The following is a 23,306-nucleotide window of genomic DNA, read 5'->3' as shown; positions in this document are numbered from 1 at the left end:
TTAAAAAGTTTCACCATTTATGAGGGTTATCTCAGATGAGACAACAGCACCTTCTTGACCAGTAATTAGAATGTACAAAGTGGCAAACAGCCCAAGTAAAAATATAATTACTAGTGGTAAGAATTTTTATCTTCCATGGTTACTACCAATTAAAATATTTTGCATATCCCAATTAGGTCTAGAAGTGGTTGTTACGGTTTAATTCTCAAGAGGGAGTCAATCAAGTCCTCATTAATTCATACTTTTTTATTACAAAGATGTAACTATGAAAGTTTATGAAAAGTAAGAACTGAGAGTTTGGTGAATACCAGTCAACAGAAAATTATTCAGTACCAAGTCTAAGCACTCACTCATTTGACCATTCAACTCAAGAGGTAGACTTAGATAAGTAATTCAGTGTCTAACTATGTTAACATGTATAAAATGACACATAACTACAAGTGGCAAAAGTGATTTGGGAAATAACAGAAATAGCATGACATATTTTCAAAAGAAGTGAAAAGGAATAAATTCTTGAGTATAAGACAATAGGTTAGAATTTGAAGTAAAGTAAGATTTAACACTATAACTCCAAAGGAAGATTAATGAAATATTCAGGTACGGACATATAAAAAATGTAAAGATCATAAAAAAGGAAAACAGGTAAACAAAAACAATACATGAGAAACGGTGAAGGAATTAGTAAAGTAAAAACTGAAATGTCAGGCCAGTTCTCCCATAGCATGCCCCAAGCTTGAGAACTTAGCGGATATGTCCCCAAGAAGGTCCAGCGCAGTACTACCTAGTGCACGTAAGAACTGTCCTGCTGGCTGCAAGCCTCAGCTAGCAGGTGCCTACTGTCCTCCCCTCTGTGCTTGCTTTCAGCAAATTCACATGCTGAGCTGACTGAACCCTTATCTTCTTCCATCTGGAAGGACAGAAAAGCAACAAGTCTCATATTACAGAACAATACTCTCACTGTATATAAGTTTATAATCAAAATAGCAAGTTGGGGTCCACAATCTGTGAGGCACAAATGAAAGTTCACACAACACCACATTCATTTACTGTCACAAAAGAGAGCAAATAGTAGCTTCTTAAGGAGCATACAACAGAGCATACAAAAAAAAGCCATGATTTTCTGGTGCACAAAGTTAAATTAAAACCAGGTTTCCATCAATAAAATTAAATTTCTTCTATTAAACAAATTCCTTGCCACCAAGAGTTAGGGTTCTTATTGCAAAGGTATATCCTATTTCGCATCTCTGATGCTCCCTCTCAGAAGACTTCTCTACTTTAACTGGAATTCAGCAGAGTGGAAGGGTCAATCATATGGCCTTTCAAATGTTAGACATACGAGTAAGGCGGAGCTTGACTTGATGTAGTAAACAAAATTAATTTAATCCTTAATTTGAAATATATTTTTTAAGTGAGTGTTAACTTACTTATATATATTTCTACTCTTCTGCTTTTCCTATTTTTTTTTTTTTGGCTGTGTCTTGTGGCTTGTGGGATCTTAGTTCCCTGACCAGGGATTGAACCCAGGCCCTCAGCAGTGAAAGGGCGAAGTCCTAACCACTGGCCCCCCAGGGAATTCCCTCTATATTTTAAGTATTAGAAACCTTCTAAGGAGTATATGCCTACAGCCAAGCTAATTTTAACCTTTCTTAAATTATAAAAAAATGTCCTCAATAAATAAAAAACAATTTTTTCCCTCATTTCTATGTGTTTTCTCAGTCTTAGGACTAATCAATAATTATTTCTATAAAAAATGCTATAGTAAATTTCTTACATACATAAAAAATAAAGTAGTAGAATTCCTTGGTTTCAAGAGTACAATAAAAGTTTATGTAAAGGTAGATTATTATTATAGCTTTGCCTATAACATAAAGGAGTGTAAAATACTCAAAATGAGTTTTCTTTTATTCAAAAGAAAATTATTAATAGTTTTGTGTTAATGGTCCTTAAGAAGTACTAACCTGATTAAAGATTTGAAAGCTCTTAAAGATATTCGATATATGCACAATCTTCCTCTCTGTCACAACAGTAAACAATTAAGCTACCATGGATCACACCCAGGAATACCATTCAACATAGTTCAAAAACAAGATGTATTCAAAATCCACAGCATGCATCAACAGACAGATGTTTGTGGGCACTTGTTCTTCATGAAGCTATGAGCAAATGCCCATCCAGTGATCATTTACCACTCATGTAAGCAATTGTTATTTCTGCCTGGCCTTTGGTTGAGCATAGTATTTCTTTCTTTTCGTTTTTCTCTGATGCTGATAGTAAGTAAGCATATAGACCACAGTATGTAAAATAGTCATTTGATAGGTGAAGAACCTAGAGGCTCAGAGAGGTGAACTAATTTGATTAGGATATAGAGGGTGCAGGGCCAAGGGCACGCTGTGCTAGCATTCAGGCCCACCATCTCCCCAACAGGGCTCTTCTCCCTTTGTTACACCACCTGATTGGACAGTGCTTGCAGGAAACACTACCTGACTCATGTACCCTGCTCTCATCGTGTTCCTTCATAGATGAATGTTAAGCTTACTACTTTATTACACTATTAAGAAGAGTGGGATCTCTTTAATTTATGATCTCCGTGTATCATTCTTTTTTAGTCTATCATTGTTCAAAAAATGTTGCTTGATTTGAGCCACCATGATATGAGAAAATATGATTTAATAAAAACATTAAGATTATTCACAATGTAAAAGTTAATCCTCACAAAAGTGCTTGCCGGAGTGTTCTTTTAAATAATGAGCTCTCCTATTCCCTTGGAGTTAAATAATTAGATGTTTGAAAATGTGATAAATACACACTGTTTTCAGAAGGCACATATAGATAAAATGTGATGCACATATTTGGCTCAACCAAAGGTCAAGGCAAATCTTCCAAGTCTGTTTTGATTTTAGCTCTTGTTTTAAACATGAAATTTAGTTGACTACCACTTAAACACCCATTTGTATATTCATCTACAATTATTATACCTTTGTAATTCAAAGTAGAGTATTTCAAAAATCCTGATGCTAATAGGAATAATAAAATCGAAAGGTTTGGTAAAATTTTGGAACAGCTCAAAATTATGAACTCATAGGATTACATAAGAAGTTATTTAAGCAGTGCTTTGTCAAAGTCATTCGTTTGATCAAGTGAACATAGATGGATTAGAAACCTTGAGAATAAAAAAGAATTTAAAAAAAATGTATGACTAAAAATCCAGGGTAAGAAGTTGAAGGGTGCCAAAACAAAACAAAACAAAAAATTCAGTTATATTACTTTTCCTTTTCAAACCAGACTGGAGTTAAAATTAATATATAGCTTTGGTATCTTAATATGAAAAGTTCTAGGATTTAAACTTTCATTCTCTTCCATCAAGACATCTTCGGATTACTGATTATTTTTTGTGGAAACTGACAGAATGGATCTGTCTGTGGAGATAAAGGTATATATATGAGATACAAAATGTATTGTTAAAATCTTACCTATTGTTTAAGCAAAAAAAAAAAGGAAAAAAAAATTAGGACACACTTTTGCATTATTTTAAAATAATTTGTAGTCAATTAACCCACTTGAAATCTAGAGTGATTTTTTTTCAGGGCTGAATTATTTATACCAATAAAATAATTAAAAAGTAAAAAAAAAAAAATATTTGTTCAATTTATAGATGCACTAAACAGCAGCAAGGATATGAAACGTTTCAGCAGCCATTACAGTGTACAAAGACAAATATACACATGTATTTGCAGCATAGATTAAGGCAAGATAAAAATGGGCAATTCTCACTTCCAAGTAACTGAAACTTAAAACTTTAAATTTTATGATGAATTTCTGTAGCTTAAATTACTCAACATGCAGGAGCATTCTTACGTACCAATATGACAAGCAGAAGCATTAGAATTGTGCTAGAAAAGGTAGTTAAGGTATAAAATATATAATAAGGTACAGATCTCTGTCCTGTTATGCTGAATTTTTGTCTCAAAGAAATGGATATATTTTTTAGGTTTTAACATACATATTGATAAAGGTCAAATTAGAGACAGAGCTGTGCTAACAAAAATGCCCCACTCTTAATTCATGCCTCTGCCCATCTTTTGAATATTTTTAAATTGACCTTTAGCATGCAGAAGAGTTAGTGAGGTTCTACTCCTCCTACTCTACCTAAGTTTGCTCAGCTGATTCCTTGCCCTCGACAATGGCTGCAGTGCGATGAACTCGTCACTGAAAGCGACTGTGTTGGAGTACATCTATAAGTGGACAGAAAAGGGATGGGACATACAACAAGTCAGTGAGCTGTATTTATCACCTAAGAGACAGACACAGGACAAGCTTTGTAAAGACATTTGTCCCTACAAGAGTAGGATATATCATACATGGTACACATACATAACTGACGTTTGTAGGGCCATTGGCTTTGCTATCAAAAGAATTTATTCTTAATACCACATTGTTATTCTGCAGAAAAACAAAGCTCAAAATAAATGCTGACAACTCTTCTTTTGATAAGATTTTTCTTGCTACTTTTGGTAAGCAACGAAGTAAGTAGCTGACAACTTTCTCAACATTTGAAATTAGAGGTGAAAGTACAAGGCTGAAATAATAAAGATTACTGACTACAGCGAAAGAATAATGTCACACACGGGATATGAATGACCATATACTGTCTCAACAAAAACAAAAAAAATCCCCAGTAGGCTAGAAAATCCCTGAGTGGAAGTAGAGATTTCCTCTTTAGATTATTTTTATTTCCATGTTTATTTTTTATTGACGTATAGTTGATTTACAATGTTGGGCCAATCTCTGCTGTACAGCAAAGTGACTCAATTTTAAAAATATATATCACATTCTTTTCCTCTTTAGATTAGATCACAGTTGAACATCCAGTCAAATCATTTAAACGGAATTTAGTAGAGTAGAAAGGGAGATTATACTGGCTTTCATACATAGAAAAATGATTGATTTTTTAAATCAACTCCATTTTTAATCAATTTAACCTATGGTAAAAGAACTAAAATATATATAAAGTACTTTTAACTTTTTCTTGTCTAAGGGTCCGCCTTAAGGTATCAAATATTTCCTGTGTAATCCTTTAAAAAGAGGTCTATAAAAATGGTAATAAGGACTAATATTGTCACCTTTTATTATCATTAAGAAATCTCTATGAAAAGACATAATGCTCTGCCTAAAGAAAATTTCTAAGGATAAATGTAAATAAATCATTATTTACTTTTATAAAGAGGTAAGTTTTTAAGTGATGTCATTAATATATTTTGGTGAAATATAACTTTATATAGCCAAGAGGGCAAGACAAATATGTTCTCCATAAAGATCTAAAAAAAGTATAATAGACAATGTATTAAAAGTAGTATTCTATTATTATGAATATCTCTGAAGATTAGAAAAAAGATAGGCAAACCTTTCTGATATATATTTAAGTAATATATTGCATGGTGGAAAAGTCTGCCCATACTGATATAAATATATGCATAGGCAGACACAGTAACCAGATTATGCAAATTTTTTCAGCCCCAGCTGAAGATCAGTATCAGAGCAACATCCTCATCATTCTTATAATTATGTTCTTACTGAGGACTTAACTACATACAGACCCAGGGTTAGGCACTTTATATTAATGATCTCTAACCATCAAGTAAGGTAGTTATTATTCTGATTCTACAGAGGAAGAAACTGAGGCTTAGGGAAGTGACTTGATTAAGGACATACATTTTATAAGTGGTTAAAACAGTATCTGAATTAAGTTTGTCAGGCTTCAGAGGCCTATGCTGCTTCAGTGGTGTTAAAATGTATATTGGCTAGGACTGACTGACCAAAGCAAATAAGTGCTAAAGAAATGTTAATATGATCAACTGAAATTAAAACCAATACACTGTTTAAGAAGCCTAACTCAAATCACTAAATACTTAAGAAGCACTTATTCTATTTGTAGCATGAACACACAACTAAATTTCCAAAATTTGCTTGGCATATAGCAAACATGCAAAAAACAAAAACAAAAACAAAACCCCCCACAAAACCCTCAACCTAGGCAGAACTAAATGATTAATAAACTCTGTGTTTACAAGGGCATAAAAGTTGATTAGAATGTACTCTTGAGGACATATGTTCAATGTCATGCTATGGTTAATAGGACAAACCAATATTTCTAGCTTATGTACAAGTCAAATACACAAAAAAAGTCAAATATACTAAATAGCTATCATTTCTTGAGGATATATTCTGTGTTTGAACATTATTTCATTTAATCCTTATTACAAATGTAATGAAATAGACATTTCTGTCATAATTTTACCCATGAAGAAACGGAGACTTAAAGTTATACAGGAGCTACTCAGTGGTAGAATGTGGGTTTTGAACCCACAACTATCAGGCCCTAAAGACCATATTCTTAAACACTATGTAACATACTGTTAATATCTGCTGTAGTTTAATATTATTAGTAAGTGTTTAGTGAGAGAATATATTTTATAAAAATCCATTCTGTAGAAGTTACTTAGGTTAAAGAACTTATTTCATACTTTTGTTGAAAACAATATGACCTGAAGAAGTACTACTGAAATTCTAATGGTTCTGAAGAAATGGATATATATCCCAATTATATATATTTGATAGAAGGCTGTGATAATACTATTTAAGACATATTTATACTATTATTTGGACATAACTTGATAGTTTTATACTTAAAATCTAGTTCTATTAATAACACAATGTAATTTTTAAAAATTATAATTTTTCAGGAGTCATAAAATTCATAGCAACAATAACAACTTTAAAAATATCACATTTAACAATATTTATATTGCAAAATACTTTATACAGGAATAGATAATTTCCTATTTTCTAATGTAAGCAAATTATAATGACAGCTATTCATCAAGGCTCCTAATTAAAAAGGTATTGTATATAAAAAGTGGTTACCTGTGCCTTTTCAATATTTGTAGGATGAAACTGTCGGTCAAACACTTTCTTCACAATATCAAGAAATAGGCATGTAACAACCATGAGAATTATGGCAAACCAAGCAGAACCACTTGACAGGAGCTGAATAAATACAAAGTACATATTCTGGGAGCTCAAAAATGGCCTGCAAAGAAAGAAAGTGGGATTAATAAAAGAAGAAACCGACAAGACAGATTCTTAAATCAAGACCTTAAGTAAACCCACTATACATGAAGGTTACAATTTTAAGAATACTCCAGGAAAATGTTCAAAATGTGGAATCAGTGTAATTAATCAACTAACTAATAAAACATGGTAGATTTTAATTGTTAAAAATAAAATCCAATTTAATTCATTTGAATGACAACCATAGTTTTTATAATTAGGAAAGTGGCAAGTAATTGACTTATCCTATCTTAGTGTTAGGATAATTCAAAAGAATTATGTAGTGAATAATACAGACTTAAGAGACCAAAAAAGCAAGAAAAAGTATGTAATAAAATATTTTCTACTAAGCAACTACAAGCTTGATTACCCAAATTTTAGGTTGAAAAGCTCTACTTAGAGGATCTTCTCTACACATGTATTTTAAAATAAATGTACTCACAAATATTAGTTCTACATAGTAGTAGGTATTGTCAAGATACTCTTTTTGGGTTTGTGTATATATCACTTCAAAAGAATGAGGGGAAATACAGGAAGAAATGCAGAAATAAAGAGGATTAAAAACAAACAAATGATATTCAGTAGAGTATCTTTTTATAATCCTAAATGAAAGTTAATGTTTAGCCAATACAAGTTTTTTCCCTGTCTTTTGTAATATTTTGCCTGATACAGGGATCACAGGCATAGTAGGCAATGTAATATACATTCTCCAAGTGAGAGACTTCAGCTGTCCATCACTTACCAAAGAATCTTAGGAAAAGCATTAATTTTTAATCTATCAGAATAGCTGAATATCTGATTTTACCTATGAATATGCAGCACACTACTTTTGAGAGAGAAGTTAACTCATTCATGAAAATTTAATGATTCTACGTGACTTTTTAAATTATATACATTAATAATAATTTAGAGGTAATATGATTAGTGTAAAGAACATTAATTTTCAAGTAAATCTTAGCTTTGCTACTTTTAACTGTTGTGATCTTGGAGCTCAGTTTCCAAATAGAAAAAAACGGGGTAACAAGATTATCGTGATGAATCAATGTAATATCTTAGGTAAAACACTAGAATATAGTGGGTATTCAGTAATTGTTAGTTTCTTTTTTCTTCCATATCAGTAAGATCAACTGAAAAAACTAAATTTCTTATCAGGATAGGGTCTCAAAACTATTCTGAGTCGAATTTGTTCATAATAAAATCTATCATAATAACTATTTATTAGAGTTGAATCAATATAATTAAAATAAAATATAGTCACTCACCAGAGAATCCCTCCATAAAACAAAGAAAATACAAAATAGAATAAAATAGATCCCCAGGTAACAAGATGATTGATCCAGGTCCAAAAATGAGTTTCCAAAGCCATCTAAAAAAATAAATTAAAAAACCCTTAATATAAATTAATAAATCTTTAACTTCTCAGCTAAAACTTAAGAATAAAATGTATTAATTATAAGTGACTAAGGTTGCTATGGCAAAGTCCCTCAGAAGATAAATATTAATGAAAAGATCCTAGTATGAAATTCAACAATTTCAAGTTTATAGTATTTTTCTTCTGTGAGGAAGCAGTATTAAAATTTCATGAGTACTTTATTCAGAACTCCATGGCCTAAACCAGCGTGTGTTGTCTTGCGTTACACAGAGAGAAGCAGAATTTCGGAGATGAGTATTGAGGGGTTAACCTTTATCTGACCATAAAAATCAGCTGAGGCTTTCCAAAATAATGAATTTAAAAAATGGATTCATAATGAATCTTCTGACAAAAATTAAAATGAATTATTAAACTAGGCATCCATGAAATTATTCATGACTGAAAAAGGAAAATCTATCAATAAAGAAATGAGGAAAATTAACTAAGAATTATGCAGACACAAAATGTATCCATGCTTCTAATTTCTGTACCATACCTTTACTGTGACTGTAATAAGCATGACTGTGAAGACCAAGGTACCAAATGTCCAATTTCCAAACATCTAAAACAGAACAAATAAACCAGTATTGCATTATGGGTTAAAATGATGCTAAATCAGAAGTGACGCAAACTAGTGTACATTCTTTACTAAAAATCATTTGCATCATTTACGCCAGTTACATTTGAAATCTGTGACTAGATTAGTAAAGTTAAAGGAGAATGAGAAGAAACACCATAAAGCATTATCATGTTTATTATTATGTAAAATGATTCTTTGGATAACATTATCAGACTGGAAACTCAAAGATGGGTTTGGAATTACGTGGCACAGTTTTTAGTGATAATGATATAGCTGTTAGTGACTGCTTTACTCCTATCACAAAGTAAAAATGATAATAAACCCTGTTCAATCACAATTATTTTCTGAAACCATTCCAACCAGAAGTCACAGCAGATCACCTGCCACTGTATTTCTGGACACACCATAGAAAGAGCAGGTAAAAAGAAATTTATACACAAAACCAACACCTGAAAGGAAAGATAATGGCCAGTGGACCTATTCAAGGGATTTCACGTAAAAATGCAGTTAATGCCAGTTAGATAGTATTGCCCTGGGCTTTATAGCCAAAACTTACTAAGGCCTATTAAAAATGCAGAATCCCCAAAGAATGTCAGGATTTAATTTCCACAAATAAGAGTACAACCAGAACTTTACGTTAATTTAGTTTACAAAGTAGTCATAATCTTTACCATTGGTTTCAAAAAGTTATTTAAAAGATTGTTTGTTTAAAAAAAAAAAAAAGATGGGCTTTCCTGGTGGTGCAGTGGTTGAGAATCTGCCTGCCAACGCAGGGGACACGGGTTCGGGCCCTGGTCTGGGAGGATCCCACATGCCGCGGAGCAGCTGGGCCTGTGAGCCACAACTACTGAGCCTGCGCGTCTGGAGCCTGTGCTCCACAACAGGAGAGGCCACGATAGTGAGAGGCCCATGCACCACGATGAAGAGTGGCCCCCGCTTGCCACAACGAGAGAAAGCCCTCGCACAGAAACGAAGACCCAACACAGCCAAAAATTAAAAAAATAAATAAATTAATTAAAACAAAACAAAACAAAAAATACAGGTTCCGATGGCAATAAAACTCATCTAAGTAATTAAAGATAAACCACAACCTCAGTGCTTATAAAATTATTGTTTACTTTAAAATACTTAGTATATTGCCTGGTATAAATAAAATACTCAACACAACTTTTTAAAATTTGTATGGAAACACAAAAGACCCTGAATAGCCAAAACAATCTCGAGAAAGGATAATGGAGCTGGAGGAATCACACTCCCTGACTCCAGACTACGCTATAAAGCTAATGTAATCAAAACAGTATGGTACCGGCACAAAAACAGACATATAGATCAATGCAACAGGACAGAAAGCCCAGAAATAAACCCATGCACCTATTGTCAATTAATCTATGACAAAGGAGGCAATAATATACAATGGAGAAAAGACAGTCTCTTCAATAAGTGGTGCTGGGAAAATTGGACAGCTACACATAAAAGAATAAAATTAGAACATTCTCTAACACCATATACAAAAATAAACTCAAAATGGATTAAAGACCTAAATGTAAAACTTCTAGAGGAAAACACAGGCAGATCACTCTTTGACATAAAATGCAGGAATATTTTTTTGGATCTGTCTCCTAGAGCAATGGAAATAAAAACAAAAATAAACATATGGGACCTAACTAAGCTTAAAAGCTTTTGCACAGCAAAGGAAACTATCCACAAAATGACAAGACAACTTATGGACTGGGAAAAAATATTTGCAAATGATGCTACTGACATGGTATTAATTTCCAAAGTACACAAACAGTTCATGCAGCTTAATTATCAAAAAGACAAACAACCCAATCAAAAAATGGGCAGAAGACATAAACAGACATTTCTCTAAAGAAAACATACAGATGGCCAACAGGCATACGAAAAGATGCTCAATATAACTAATTATAGGAGAAATGCAAATCGAAACTACAATGAGGTATCCCCTCACACTGGTGAGAATGGCCATTATTAAAAAGTCTACAAACAGTAAATGCTGGAGAGGGTGTGGTGAAAAAGGAACCCTCCTACACTGTTGGTGGGAATGTAAATTAGTGCAGCCATTTAGGAGAACAGTATGGAGGTTCCTTAAAAGCTAAAAAGAGTTGCCATATGATCCTGCAATCCCAATCCTGGGCATATATCCGGAGAAAACTCTAATTTGAAAAGATACACAGACCCCAGTGTCCACAGCAGCACTATGTACAATAACCAAGACAAGGAAGCAACCTAAATGTCCACTGACAGGTGAATGGACAAAGAAGATGTGGTACATATACACAATGGAATATCAGTCAGCCATAAAAAAGAATGAAATCATGCCATTTGCAGCAACATGGATGGACCCAGAGTTTATCATATTAAGTGAAGTAAGTCAGAGAAAGACAAATAAAATATGATATTGCTTAAATGTGGAATCTAAAAAGTGATACAAATGAACTTATTTACAAAAGAGAAATAGATTCACAGAGATAGAAAACAAACTTATGGTTACCAAAGGGGATAGCAGGGGGTGGTGGTGGGTGGGAGAAGATAAATTAGAAGTTTGGGATTAAAATATACACACTACTAAATATAAAATAGGTAAACAACAAAGACCTAATAGTACAGGGAACTATACTCACTATCTTGTAATAACATATAATGGAAGAGAATCTGAAAAAGAATATTTATATATATATATAACTGAATCACTATGCTGTATACTTGAAACTAACGACACTGTAAATTCACTACACTTCAGTTAAAAAAATAAATAGCTTAAAAGGCAAAAAAAAAAAAAAAAGAATCAATAAATAATGGTTATTATAATCAACAATGAAACATTAATATTCCTTCATTTGAGGGTATTTTGGGGAGTGTGTCATGAGGAAAATAATGGAAAAGTCATATTGACTTTTCCTGCTTTTATCATCTCTAGAAATGACCTGGAAATACCGAAAAATCATTGGATCTCACTTAACTCAGCTCTTAAGAGAGCCAGCTCCTCTTTCAGGGATATGGAGATAGGTAATTGATGCAGTCAGGGAACCTGGGCCTGGAAGTGGTAACAACCACACATGTCTATCCTTCAGTATATGGTTTTACTGGGCCCAGACTGGGGCTAGTTACATGGTATCTTCCTTAGAAGCAGAGGACGATTTAGGGCTCCTTCTAGCATTCAAGGCCCTAGAGGGAGCTGTAGAAAACACATTCACATTCTCTCTGTTTTTTGGATAAAATTAGCACAAGTTATGTATTTCAATTGCATCAATCAGTTAAGACTCTTTCCACTCTGATTTCCCTTTGAATTAGTTTAGGTGGTGATGAAGTGAGTGGCAGAGGGAATTTTGGGGATCTGGCAAAAGAGAAGTTGAGTTGGGCTTATTACATTGGCTTGGGTTAAGTGGGACCTATTTATGTCACTCATAATCACTTTCACATATACTTGTGTTTGTACTTACAGTTCTTTCCCTTAAAGAGGGCCTGCCAAAACGAGTAAGGCTTAGATTACTCTACTAAACCTGGATCTGCCCCTGCTCAGAAGAGACAGATGCTCAAAACACTTTCTAACACAATTTGTTTTTTTTTGAATCACTTCCTCTAACTTAATTTGTTATCTAATTAAATAAAGCCAACCGTGTATTCCAAATTAAAAAGGATCATTCATTATTCATTTGTACACTCAAGAAATAGTAATTGAGCATCTATTCTATGCCAAGTACCATTCCAGGCCTTGGGGAATAAAGCAGCAATAAGGTAAAGTTCCTGACCTCAAGGAGCTTACACATAGTGGAGGAGGCAAAAAATAAATAAACCTAAAAATACATACTTTCAGGTAGAGAGCCCGTGCTCTGCAACAAGAGAAGCCACCACAGAGAAGCCCGCGCACTGTAACAAAGAGTAGACCCCGCTCGCTGCAACTAGAGAAAGCCCGTGCGCAGCAACAAAGACCTGACGCAGCCAAAAATAAACAAACAGACAAACAAATAAAAGAAAATAAATGTAGAGTAAGGGGTCGGGAAGTGATGGAAGGTGAGGGAGATGGGATTTTACTGGAGTCAGCTAGAAAGGCCTACTCAAGCCAGTGACATTTCAGGAGACCTGAATGAATAAGGGAGTCAGTCAAATGACCACGTGAGAGAAAAGCATCCAGGCAGAGAAACAGCAAGTGCAGAAGTTCTAAGTCAGGAACTAACTGGTCTGAAAGAGCAAGAAAATCAGTGTGGCTGGAGTAGAGTGAATAAAAGGGAGGGTGGAAGGAAATACAGTCCAAGATCTTTTCATTTTTAAAAGATCACTTGGGCTACTGTGTGGAGAACAGATAGTAGGAAGGGGAAGAACAGAAGCAGGAGCAGGAAGAAGGCAGTTACTATGGTCTCCGAAAGAGATGGTGATGATCTGACTGGTGTGGAGGAGGAGAGAAGCAGAAACATCCAGGATATGTGTGACATCAGAACCAATGCGATTTCATATGGGTTGTGAGAGAAGAAGTGAAATGAAGGATGATTCCTAGATTTCTGCCTGAGCAGATGGGTAAAAGGTAGTTCCATTTATTAATAAATATAAGAAGAATTGGAAGGGAAACGGGTTTGCAGAAGACATAAAAAAATTCTGTTTAGCAATATTAACTTTGGGATTCTTATGAGACTTACAGGCAGAGAAGGTAGTTAGTTATTTGAATCTGATAAGCAACTGGCAGAGATGTAAAATTGGGAGTTCAGCATATAAGCAGTGTTTCAACCATGAGAAGGATGAATTCACCCTGTGTACAGATAAAGAAAAGATGGCACAGCACTGAGTCCTAGGCCACTGCTCCACGTAGAACAGTTAGAACAGTGGTTCTCAAGTTGGGGGCATTTTGCCTCACAGTGGACAGTTGGCTGGATCTGAAGACATTTTTGGTTGTCATAACTGGGGGGGGGCGGGTTAGGGGTGCATGCCTGTGTGCTACCGGTATCTAGTGGGTAGGCATGCTGCTAAACATCCTACAATTCATAGGGTGAACCTCCACAGCAAAAAGCTATCTGACTCAAAATGCCATTGGTGCAGAGGTTGAGAAGCCCTGATTCTGAGGGTAGGAGGTGAAGACTGAAAAGGAACAGTTGGTAAGGAAGCCAAAGTAACTTACAGAGGCTGAGAGAAGATAATGTGGCAGGCAGGAAGGCTTCAAAAATTGTACCCAATGGTTGAGTTCAAAAGGGCTGAGGCACGCTCTTAGATTTAGCAATGAAGTGGTGGCTGGTGACCATGAAGAACATGGTTTTGATGGGAGTGCTGGGGGTGAAAGCCCCACAGGAGAACATTCAAGGGAGAAGAGGAGGCCAGAAAGTAGAAACAGTAAAAAATATAACTTCTCCAAATTTTGTAACAGGTCTAACTTAACTACACATTGATCTATAAAAGAATTATCTTCTCATCAGTTGTTCAGTTCTCCAGTACAAACTATCTCTTTATTATTGGTTTTAAACATTGACCAATTGTTGGGTGATACCATAAGAAGCAAGGTATATTTTTCTGTTCTCTGTATATGATGTAATTTTCTATTAATTACTTGGAATATTATTAGTGCTTTAAATATTTGTCTCATGAATAAATGAACACACAGGGAAATTCTGTAATGAACTAGATAATCAAAGATATTTTAATCATACAAGCTTTAATTAAAAGAAATCTGTATCTACTGACAGGAATTAAATTGCATATGTGTTCTTGAATGACCTGATTGGTAATTATGGTGGTTAAATCATTTGAACGAAAGTAAAGGATACTGAATTCTCGGTGGAGTACGAATATAAAATAGTATATTTCTATCTTAACACAGAGCTCTTATCACTTGATGGCTAGGTTTCAACAGCTGATGACATGTATAGTGTGAAAGAGAAACTAATTAAAGATAGGAAGTAAGGGGAGAAATCATCAACATTAAAAAAAATAGTAGTAAAACTACAAAAAGGTTTATTTTTCTCTTTCTCTCAAAATTACAACCTGAAATTTCAACTCCTCCATTCTGTGTTGCTGATTGTTTCCCCCCCAACTAATCTGGCAAACAGTCCAGACCTAGAAGGCTTGAATAAGAGGTGAAGAATTACTTTTTCATCCTTATTCTTTCCTTTGTCATTTGATTTTTAATGTGGTGGAACAGTGAATATATAGTTTAGAACGGGGCCGAGGGTCTGACAATTCCAGCTTCTCTACTGGAGAAGTCTAACTGGAATTAGAATACTCTAATAGTTTTTCCCTTTTTCTCCGATCCCACATTTTTTTGAATTTCAATTACTTTAGTTTTCCAAACTGGGTATAATTCCATAAAGAGAGAAAAAAAATTAATGGTTGACATTTTTCTTTGAGTTTCTATATACTTCAGTAAAACAAAACCAAAACAAATTTTAGAAACCCTTATTTGGGCGGGATCTCATTTTAAACAGTAGTTACCTAGATTGTAATTTTCATATCAGACCACTGAGAATGAGTGGAATAGGTATTAGTGTTTAAGTTCCCGAGTTAACAAAGGATTCTTTTTTTCTTTATTCTCTTTTTCTTCTGAAGCCTTCGGTTGAAACCACTAGACAAGCAGAATGTCATGGAATGTTGGGATGGGAACTCAGCTACCTCTGAAACGATTCTCCCAATATTTTTCTCCCTACATCATCTTAGTTTTCCACTCTTACCACATGACTAAAATTCCCTCTGTTCTGTTTCCTTCACTATAAATTTTTTTTTAATTCTTCTAATATACACTTACCCAAGCCACGATGCCTTTGCCATTGCATTCTATGGAAGTTTGCTTTAACTGGAGGTGAACTCCTGTAATCTAAATTGTTCCTCTCATACTTTCCGTATCTATAATCTTAAGTAACATCTTCCCTTGTCTATAACTTTAAATAGATTCTTCCCTGAGAAAGTTTCTTTGTGAGATCACAGAAAGGCAACATAAGCTATTTCCAAAAATATTCTGGACAACAGCAGCACTGTTAGAACAAGTAGTGTCCCAATATGAGAACACTTACTCTGTAGAGATAAAAGGAGATAAATTTTTCTTTTTTAAAAAACATAGTCATTTGCTTTTAGTACCTTTGTAATTTATAGTAACCTTAATAAACATTCTTCGTTGGTGTTCACCTCCCAATTACTTAGCTTCTAAAAAAAAATGATTTCATAGGTGTTCAAATTCATAGAAGCAGAAAGAACGGTAAATTCCAGGAGCCGGTAAGAAGGGAAATGGGTAGTTCTTTAATAGGCACAGAGTTTCAGATTTGCAAGATGAAAAAGTTCTGGAGATCTGTTGCATAACAATGTGGATTTACTTAACACTACTGAACTGTATTCTTAAAAATGTTAAGATGGTAAAAAAGTACCAAATTATAAATTTTAAATATATGCAGCTTATTGTATACCAACTATACCTCAATTAAGCTGTGTTTTAAAAACTAGTATCACGGAAGTCAGTTTTTTCTATTATTCTTGGAGGAGTTAACATTTTTAAAAGTTACATTAAGATCTCTAACAAAATACATTATAACAATTTTACCTTTTGTCAAAATTCAATTAATAAAAAAGAAATGATTGTTCTCTTCTACAAAGCCTGTTAAAAAACACCAACTCAAAGTTGATCTTGTTGGATTACAGAAATAATATGAAGTTTTATGTTAAGCTCATTTTCAACTTTGGAAAAAAAAAAAATGAAGGGACTTCCCTGGTGGCGCAGTCGTTAAGAAACCGCCTGCCAATGCAGGGGACACGGGTTCAAGCCCTGGTCCGGGAAGATCTCACGTGCCGCAGAGTAATTAAGCCCGTGTGCCACAATTACTGAGCCTGTGCTCTAGAGCCTGCGAGCCACAACTACTGAGCCTGTGCTCCACAATGAGAAGCCACCGCAATGAGAAGCCCGCGCACTGCAACGAAGAGTACCCCCGTTCACCACAACTAGAGAAAGCCCAAGCACAGCAACAAAGACCCAACACAGCCATAAATAAATAAATAAAAAATAAATGAATTTATAAAAAAAAAAAAAAAGAAAAAGAAAAGATTACCCAAATAAATATTCACCAAATTACAAATCTGACTTTTTGACAAATGTTTGTGATAAGATGATACTGAGGTATTGGAAGACAAGCCCCAGTTTTTAACTAATACTTATATTCCAAATACTTTGAGTATTTTAAGCCTGCATAAGGCTAGACAAATTTTATATGAGTTTAACTCTTCTAATATTTAGAAGAAAAACAATTAAAAATTAGTCAGTAGTTCAGTCCTCTTAATATATTTTTTTGTTCTCTGGCAATCAAGGAGTGACAGTAAAGGGATATCTTTTTTATGGTGCTTGGAAGGTAAAGATCTGTCCATAGGAAAGCAGTTTATAGACACATACACAAACAGGTACTCAGACATGTCATATACATTCTTCTAGTCTTTCCAAATCTCAGAGAAAACTTATCAGGATTCTTATATTTTACTAAAAGAAAAGACATATTAAAAAGATCTGAGGGGGGGCTTCCCTGGTGGCGCAGTGGTTGAGAGTCCGCCTGCCAATGCAGGGGACACGGGTTCGAGCCCTGGTCTGGGAAGATCCCACATGCCGCGGAGCAACTGGGCCCGTGAGCCACAATTACTGAGCCTGCGCATCTGGAGCCTGTGCTCCGCGACAAGAGAGGCCACGATAGTGAGAGGCCCGCGCACCGCGATGAAGAGTGTCCCCCGCTTGCCACAACTGGAGAAAGCCCTCGCACAGAAACGAAGACCCAACACAGCCAAAAATAAAATAAATAAATAAATAATTAAAAAAAAAAAAAGATCTGAGGGGAATATATGAAGAATAAATAGTTCTTTCCTAAGTAAAAGAGAAGTTAAGAATGAATGAATGGATACTTCAAAAATATTTGTTGAGGGAGCTCCCTGGTGGTATAGTAGTTAGGATTCGGCACTTTCACTGCTGTGGCCCAGGTTCAATCCCTGGTCAGGGAACTGAGATCCTGCAAGCCACATAGCATGGCCAAAAAAAAATTGTTGAAAATTAATTAATACCTAGAATATTCATGATACTGCTAGGCCCATCACAAAAGATGGGGGCAGAATCTTAACTTCCCCTGAACTGTCTTGCCCTTCGTGGATCCCAAACTACTGCAACTCTTTCTCCTCCTCCTTTCTCAGGATCATTCGTTTGCACTGACTTCATCTTCACCTCTAGCCACTTCTCTTCCCAGTACTTCCCCCTAATATTTTCTACTCTAGGTCCTCCATTGTTTGCAGATATCTTGGGCATACAAGAATAATTACTGGAAAACAGAAAGCATTCAACCCATGTCGAAAAAGACTTGCAGTATAGGGAGGCGTAAGAGGGAGCTGGAGTGAAAGGACAGGGACCTGTGGGCTCAATGTTGAAGAATAGACAGTCATAAGACTGACTTTGGGAAAAAGAGAGAAAATACAGTAATGGCTTGGAACTAGAAATGAGCACTGCATGTTCTGAGACAGCCAGCAAGGACAGTTTAACTTACACCGTTAAAGAGGAGAGTTTCTGGGAGAAGTAGATTAGGGGGGACTGGGTAGGACAGGGTCTTCAATATAATGATTTGGTAGTAATAATAACAAGTAATACTGCTAAGATTTATTGAGTACTTCTATATGCTAGCCACTATGCCTAATGCCCTACATGTAGTATGTTGTTTATTCCTCACAGCAAACCTATAAGGTAGTAATCATGTTCCTAATTTTGCAGCGAGGAAACTGAGTCTTAGAGAAGTTAAAGAACTAATCCCAAATCACTCAAATGATAACTTCAGGTGCCAGGATGTAAATCCAATTTGACTGATTGCAATGTATGCTTCTTTTCCACTGTTTCTACAGGGAGTGGTAGATTAATTTCTAGTGGTATATATGAGTGGTAGAACCGGTAGGCTAAAAGCGGAAGTTTATGACGTACAATTTGAGTTAAAAAAAACAATAACAGGTGGTAAAAAGAAGAAAAACTTTTGTACTAAAGGGCCAACAACAATTTACACTTCATTAAGATTTGGGCCAACAACAATTTACACTTCATTAAGATTCTTTTCTTTTGTATAAAGCATGCTCAAGATTTAATTTTAAAAAAAATTATTTATTTATTTGTTTGTTTGTTTGGCTGTGCTGGGTCTTAGTTGTGGCATGCAGGATCTTTGTTGCTGTGTGCGGGATCTTGAGTTGCGGCATGTGAACTCTTAGTTGTGGCACGTGGGATCTAGTTCCCTGACCAGGGATCGAACCCGGGCCCCATGCATTGGGAGCACGGAGTCTTAGCCACTGGACCACCAGGGAAGTCCCCAAAGATTTAATTTTAAAAGTCACTAAAAACTAGAAACAAACCTAAATTATAAGTATTCTTAAATGATTTATGCCATGTAATGAATATTATGTAGCTGTGAAAAAATATCTTTGAAGCATTTTTAATAACATGAAAAATCACTTAGACTATAGTAAGGGGATAATTATAATAAGCCTATCATTGAGAAATAAGGGGATAAGTTATGAGGTTAATGAAAAATAGTAAAAAAATAAAAAAAGAATGGAAGAAAATACGTAAAAATGACAGAAATAATTACACCTGGGTAGAAGGAGAACAGGCGGTTTATTTTCTTTGTATATTTTTCCTATGAAGTATTTCAAATTTACCATAATGGGCACGTTACTTTTAAAATCAGAAAAAAAAGTAGTAACTAGCAACAAGAGAGATCTCTTTAACTTCCTTTTCATCCAATGACATCTTCCTTCTTTCTTAACTCTTTTCCCCTCTTCACTCTGTCCAGTTTCAGCCCAGTATTTCAGGTGGAAATGGGCATGCTCACTCATATATCTACACGTTTGATGGTCTTTGCACAAGTGGCAATACTGCACAGAAGGGTACCAGGCTAATACTTGTTTCTCAAAGGAATTTAGGATCTTGGCTAAGCACATAGGCTTTGAAGTTATACAGATCTGAGTTTGAATTATACTCTTGTAATTTATTTACTATGTGACCTGAGGCAAGTTTCTTAACCTTTCTGAGGTTAATTTTCTAATATGAAAAAATATTCTCCTCATACAGGGTTATTACAATTTAGTAAGCTAATACATGGAATATACCTGGCAGAGAGAAAAAAATTCAATAAAAGGTTGTTATTACTTGGGGGAAGTGCTGTAACCTTCATGTTACACAAACTAGATTCATATATTTGTCCAAACCAGGCTAAATATGTCCTCAAAAGTAGAGTGGCAATAATACGTATGTTCCATTTCTACATCCTAAAGGGATCTGCATGGTTAAAGCCTCTCTAAAATTGAAACCCACTTCCTTCACTGCACTTGAATATTTTGTTATTTTACTTGTTTATTTTCTGTATCCCTCACAAGACTCTTAAGCTCCATAACTGAGTGTGTTAGTTCCTCTCATAAATCCAGACACTGGTATAGAACATGGGAATGGTTGGTCCTCAATAAATGTTTGTTGAACAGATAAAACTTCATATTCTCCCAAATGCAAACCTTGTATCTCTGTTTCTGCAAATATACTGAATATTTTGGAATACTTAAGTACTGCCAATGGAAAAGGTAAACTAAAGGTGACAAGCATTTCCAGTCTACCATAGTACCACAGCTGTCATTTCTTTTCCTCTGACCCATCTAGCTAAGCCTAGAAAGAGAGGCCTAGTTCTGCAGAGTCACTCAACATGAGCACTCCAATCAGGACACAGAAACAACGTACTGTGTGGTACTCCTTTCCAATTTCACATTTCAGAAAAATGGCCACTCTGAACAGTAACTTGACATCCTCAGAATTGCTGGAGTGCACTGAAAAGTACAGTAGCACTTCCTAAGCATACCACCGCCCCCACCCCCCAAAAAATTCCTGCAATTAAAAGCAAAAACCTAAACATTAAGTCCTTATTTCTCATCTCAAAAAGCTGAATCATAATATCTCTCCAATGGGATTATTGTGAGGATTAATGGAAATGGGGCATGGAAAGCACTGAACACAATAGTTAAGTACTAAATAAACAGTAGCCATTGTTAAAACACAATCCTGAAGTGAACATCATGCAGGGGCATGAACACATCCCCTTGTGTAAATTAATTTTTGAACAGCAAAACTGCTTAGGTAACTTGAGTTTCATATTAAAATTACACTGCATTGCCTTTCTGTTTTAATTCTCATTTGTATAGAATTTTATTAAGTAAAAAAAAGTTAAAAACCTTTTTATAATTGCATTTTAATTTAATACCTGCAATTTTATAACTTAAATGGAATTTTACTTTATTTTGTATGACAGAAAGTTATCAAAAGCCAAACTAAATTATTAAAAATGTTCTTTAAAAAACCATATATTTTACCTGGCCATTTCCAAGCAGAGATGTATCTTTCCCTATTAGAAAATAGGATCCAAAAAAGAAAATAAAGGCATGACTGAAACCCAAGATGGTCCAATAAAGAAACGTTTTCATGCTTAGTTGACGGTTTTTACTAATGTCTCTGCAAATTTAAAAAAAAGGAAGAAAAAAAGAAATGTATTAGGACTTATTATACCTACTAAATAATTATTACAGTTTGATAATTAAAAAACAAGATGGATTTTTGTTTTAAAATTGCTTAAAAATTTTAGCAGAAAGAATAAAACCTAGTTTACAAACCACTGCTTATAATATACATCTGTGTAACAGCTTATAATTCTCATAATATATTCAAATACATTTTCTCATTTAATAAAGAAATATGATATAGGCATAATACTTCAGTTTAATTGTGAAAAGTTGATTTTTCTTTGTTATATTCTTTTTTTTTTTTTTTTGGCTGCGCCTCATGGCTTGTGGGATCTTAGTTCTCTGACCAGGGATCGAACCTGGGCCCCAGAGCAGTGAAAGCCTGGAATCCTAACCACTGGACCGCCAGGGAAGTCCCTCTTCATTATATTCCGTTGTAAACATTCAGTCATTCTGCCATGATTGTTTCTTTTTAGTGGAGTCATCTGAGTTAGGTTCAGCACTGAGGCTCCTAAATCAGTTCTTGTCTATCAATAGCTATTATGAGAAGAACCATCTGTGCCAATCTTGGGTCAAGCCCAGTCCTAGATAACCTGGGAAATCAAGGTAAGTTACTGCCATTTCTGGATAACTGAATATCTCTGTAAGTGTAGAGGTCAAGTTAATGTGGGAACCATAAGCTGGTCCTGAGCTGACTCCACATATCTATGATTACTTGGTTCTGAGAAAGGAATAACCCAGGGGAGCTGGGAAGATTTAATGTCCTCAACTCTGCATTTTGCATCAATTACTACTCATAAATTTGGCAGTGCTAGAACATGAACTAATTTTTTAGGAACTCTAGAGACAACTAATTACTGAATAACTTCTTTTGTGCCCATGAAACAGAGTATTACTGGTTTACAACAGTAAGTGCCAATTACACAACTGCTCAATGCATTCCTAGGATGAAACTATTCATTCCTAAAAACATTGGAAAAAATCATTCAAATGTTCTCTTTAACGTTCAACAATTATAAACCATATGACAACTGAAGTACTTCCTTAGTAAAGCATTAACCACCAAGACAGTGCCTGATATACTTGCTTATTTTTAAGATACTTTCAAAAATTGGCAACTATGTAACGTACTATTTGCAGTAAGAAATGTATGGACATTTAATACTGGAAAACACTTACCGATAGAGAGTGGGCTTGTTCTGTAACACATGAGGGTCTATATGCTGTTCCAACAGACTATATATCAGAATAGGCAGGGATGTAAAACAAATATTGTATAAAGTCAGGTACACGCTGTCATACAATGTCTAGAAAGAGAAATTTGTAGGAATTTTGAGACCCTAAACTATGTATTACTATTATACTTATGCATGTAATTACAAAGAAGCATATTAAAAATATAAAAATTACATTACATATTTTCAAATTTACACAAAATCCATTTTAATAATTCCAACTTGTTTCTTATATAGACATAATGTTCCTAGATTTATAATCTTTGTGGAAACTGGAACATTTTGTTATGTCAAGTGATTCTGCTATTATAGTGAATTGGATGGATATGTATTTCAAGATACTCAAATTTGGTAACTGTGATGTAATTTTACACAATTCTCCTACATGCATCCTGGGCTTGTTATTATTCCCTTGATATGCTACACATATAGTTTTGCTTTCATAGCTTTGTCTTCCCATCTAAGTCCTACACTTCCTTTAATCCAT

The 23,306-nt window shown here is 34.6% G+C and overlaps 1 protein-coding gene across 7 annotated transcripts in view; it reads right to left on the bottom strand.

Annotated features, from left to right (window-relative positions):
• The window catches only part of ATP11B (ATPase phospholipid transporting 11B (putative)), a 128,190-nt gene that overhangs the window by 14,703 nt on the left and 90,181 nt on the right, over nucleotides 1-23,306 (bottom strand). For 4 of the 7 annotated variants that reach the window (XM_036851897.1, XM_036851898.1, XM_036851901.1 and 1 more), the window contains 5 exons: nucleotides 22,764-22,891; nucleotides 21,438-21,576; nucleotides 9,015-9,080; nucleotides 8,370-8,473; nucleotides 6,922-7,087 (listed from right to left, as the gene is read on the bottom strand). In XM_036851897.1, coding sequence (XP_036707792.1) covers nucleotides 6,922-7,087; nucleotides 8,370-8,473; nucleotides 9,015-9,080; nucleotides 21,438-21,576; nucleotides 22,764-22,891 — 603 coding nt within the window. Of the gene's footprint in view, nucleotides 1-781; nucleotides 908-4,146; nucleotides 4,233-6,921; nucleotides 7,088-8,369; nucleotides 8,474-9,014; nucleotides 9,081-21,437; nucleotides 21,577-22,763; nucleotides 22,892-23,306 lie in introns of all 7 variants that reach the window. The other 3 variants (XM_036851894.1, XM_036851895.1, XM_036851896.1) reach the window with 2 other exon arrangements.

This window comes from Balaenoptera musculus, chromosome 4 (assembly GCF_009873245.2).
Source record: "Balaenoptera musculus isolate JJ_BM4_2016_0621 chromosome 4, mBalMus1.pri.v3, whole genome shotgun sequence".
In the NCBI taxonomy this organism is placed as follows: Eukaryota; Metazoa; Chordata; class Mammalia; order Artiodactyla; family Balaenopteridae; genus Balaenoptera; species Balaenoptera musculus.
Note: the sequence above shows the minus strand (reverse complement) of the source record. Positions and strands in the feature narration are given on the sequence as shown.